We start from the raw sequence: 3,288 nt of genomic DNA, 5'->3' as shown, positions 1-3,288 counted from the left end.
TTCATCTATGAGTCACACAACACTTGATATATCTTATAAAGGAGGCTCATCAATTGGTCTTGAAAGTAGCTAAGAGGATTATTTACTATCATTAGGATACTCATACTTTTTGGATTCATTATCAAGTCGGTATTAAGTTTAACTTGTTGGATACAATAACTCAACTTGGCTTGGCTATACTTACAGTCATAATTTTGCTTCAAGTTACATTTTCTCTCTATTGTTTTGTCTTACCTATTGTTCTAACTAAACTCTAAAATATAACTAAATTCTAAAATATAGACTTGAGAATTTAAGTATACAAGACTTGGTTATAGTCTCATTTCTATATACAAAGTTAAGAGGAAAATAAATTATCCTAGATGATACCTATTGCATTCATTATTAGGAGTAATCCTAAGGCATTGATATGTCATACTTATTCTTTAAATGATACATGTCTATCAAAGGATAATTTTTATGTGCTCTATAAAATCTTGAATTCACCTTGATTATGCCTCATGTATCTTGGATTCTAATATCTACTAGAACACCTAGTGTTAATAGGTAACCCATAGATTTGAGAGATTGAACAAATCAAAATCATGATAAGGATAATTTTTATTTGGTCTATCGAATATCAATTTATACATAAAATAGCACTACGAGTTTAAGTAAACTAGAATGTATAAGATATTCACATTTGAAAGAAACTTGAAAAATATTTTCAACTTAAACTTAGAGTTTGGATTTATAAAGAAAAACATTAATAAATTTCTCATAGCCATTGGGCAGATGAAGATAAATAAATTACCCCAAAATTTCTTAGTAGGCATTGTTTGGTTAGAGTAATAACATATAACATAAGATTAGGAATAGTTTCATCCAAAACTATTATCTCATCAAAATTGTAATATTTTATTAGCACTATGGGACAATGAGACTAGGGGATAGGTAGAAATCCATGACCATTGATCCATCCTAAACCTACAAACTTGTTCTATGTCATTTATAGAAATATGCTTTACACTTTTTCTAATGTATCTAGACTTTTTCTTTTCTTTCTAATGTTTTTAAATGGTGGTTTTATAATATTTTTTAAGGGGTGGCAATATGTCATAAGAGACTCTTTATGCTAGATCAATCCATAGAAATGTGAATTAGTAGTCAATTATTGCAATCTTCCATCATTCCTATTCTCTTGACATGTTTCTACACAACTAGATTCATTTTGGCAAACACAGAAAAGTGCTTAAATAAGAATTGCATAAATACTCTCAAGTCAAGAATGTATTGATTGTCTTTATATACAAAGACATATAAATAAATCACCAAAAAATATTCTTAGTTAGTTCTTAAAAGAAAAAGTTCCTTTTAAAGAAAAAATCATTTATTTTTTATTATTTTATTTTGATATAATAAATATGTGCATTGGTAAATGAATTTACAATACATTGGTAGGGAGTATTTAAAAGTATAATGGCATACGAGAACAATTTTAAAAGTGAGTTTGACTAATGTAAGGATAAAATGAGTGTATAGAATTATATTTCTGTGTATGATAGAGAAAAAATGATGAATATGATAGAAAGAGAATGACAACTATGAAATAACAATAAATAAATGATTAAGAAAATGAACTCTATTTTTTTTTAAATTACCATTTCTCACTATATGCACAATTAAATATCTCTTCATGATATATACAAAACTAAAAATATCTCAGAATTACTAAATATAGACCGTAAATCTCAATGCTCAATGCCTAAGCAGGTGAAATTTAAACATATGAGTATTTACTTTCACCCTTCTAAGAATGAGAATACGTCCAAACTGATATCGCCAATGATTGAAAAGAAAAAGCAAACTGGATAGCTACGCCATGATGTTTTGTACTTTCGCTTTTATATATGCCAATGAAGATTCCAATGCTTTTATACTTTTCGGTGTTTTACTTCAGAAGTGTAGATATAGCATTAAAATCGTGCGCAGAGTAAAAGATGCCGAAGCAACGCTTTGAAGATTACAGCAAGGAAAATGACCGCTCGCTTAGAAGATTTCAGATGAAATTGTTGGACCTTTGAACAAAATTAACCTAATAACCAGGCAATAAGTACAACTGCATATGTCAATTTTACCCGTGCATATTTACCCGTGATAGACTTCTTCATAAAACGGAATTCGAAGAATATACGCACTTTGCATATTGCGGTATCATTTACTTAGAGTGGATAGGGAATTGAGAGCTTTTGGAAAAGCCTGCCACGGAATTCAGTGGTGATTCACCCAAAATGCTCTTCAATTCAAGCAAAGCCAAAACCCACTTTGGGTTCCCTCACATTTTATCTTCCAAACATGTAAAACATGGTCGTTTAGAACAATGAGCAATGAGCACAGAACATCCTATAAATTGCAGCTTACATGTCTCACACAGTAAGTCATACATAAGTCTCCATCCTAAAAGAGTACTTGTGATTTACTGAGAGAGAGAGAGAGAGAGAGTTATAGAAGTAGGCCATTGAAAATCAGAGCTCCAAAATTTAAGAATGGGTGAGAGGCCAATGCAAGTGCAACTGAGGAGCTTCTGTCTGGCTGACGTGGATGATTTCTATGAAGGGGCAAGTGATGAAGAAGTTACACGCTTTATGACATGGCAGCCCTTCAAATCGAAGCAACAGGCAAGAGAGTATGTTGCAAATGTGGTGATTCCTCACTCTTGGTTTAAGGCCATTTGTATCCAAGGAAGTAATAAGGCCATTGGTCACATTATGCTTAAGCAAGGAAGTGGAATGAACAGTTGCAGAGCAGAGATGGGTTATGCCATTTCTAGGAAGTACTGGAAAAAAGGTGTCACCACTCAAGCTGTCCTCACTGCTCTCAAAATTGGATTGAAGGAGTTGCAAGACATAACAAGGATTGAAGCTCTGGTTCTCCCAGAGAATGTGGCCTCAGCAAGAGTACTGGAGAAGGCAGGGTTTATCAAGGAGGGACTGCTACGTAACTAGGTTTATCTGAAAGGGAGCCTCAGGGACTGCTTTCTCTTTAGCTTTGTTGTTGCGTGGCCTGCCCATTGATTTGTTTTTCATACCACCATAAGCTATCTTTAGTTTGGTCGCTGTTTCACCTGGTAATTGATTTCTTTTCATACTACCATAGCCTAAAGGAGGTCTACACTGTGTCTCTTATGTACACTCTCACCATGACTATTAGGTTCAATGGACTATTCAGTGTTGTAGAAGTATAAATTATTGTAGAAGGGATGATATGTTATTGTAATGTAGTTTTCCTTCTTAAGGTGAAGCGAGTCTA

The 3,288-nt window shown here is 33.0% G+C and overlaps 1 protein-coding gene across 1 annotated transcript; it reads left to right on the top strand.

Annotated features, from left to right (window-relative positions):
- Window positions 1–2,525: 2,525 nt before the first annotated feature.
- On the top strand, window positions 2,526–2,984 carry LOC131055381 (uncharacterized). Its single transcript, XM_057989839.2, has one exon. The coding sequence runs from the start codon at window positions 2,526–2,528 to the stop codon at window positions 2,982–2,984; it is 459 nt and encodes a 152-aa protein (XP_057845822.2).
- Window positions 2,985–3,288: the final 304 nt, after the last annotated feature.

The sequence above is a fragment of the Cryptomeria japonica genome, chromosome 8 (assembly GCF_030272615.1).
Source record: "Cryptomeria japonica chromosome 8, Sugi_1.0, whole genome shotgun sequence".
Classification (NCBI taxonomy): Eukaryota; Viridiplantae; Streptophyta; class Pinopsida; order Cupressales; family Cupressaceae; genus Cryptomeria; species Cryptomeria japonica.
The sequence above is the reverse complement of the archived record's forward strand: the minus strand, read 5'-3'. Positions and strand labels throughout refer to the sequence as shown.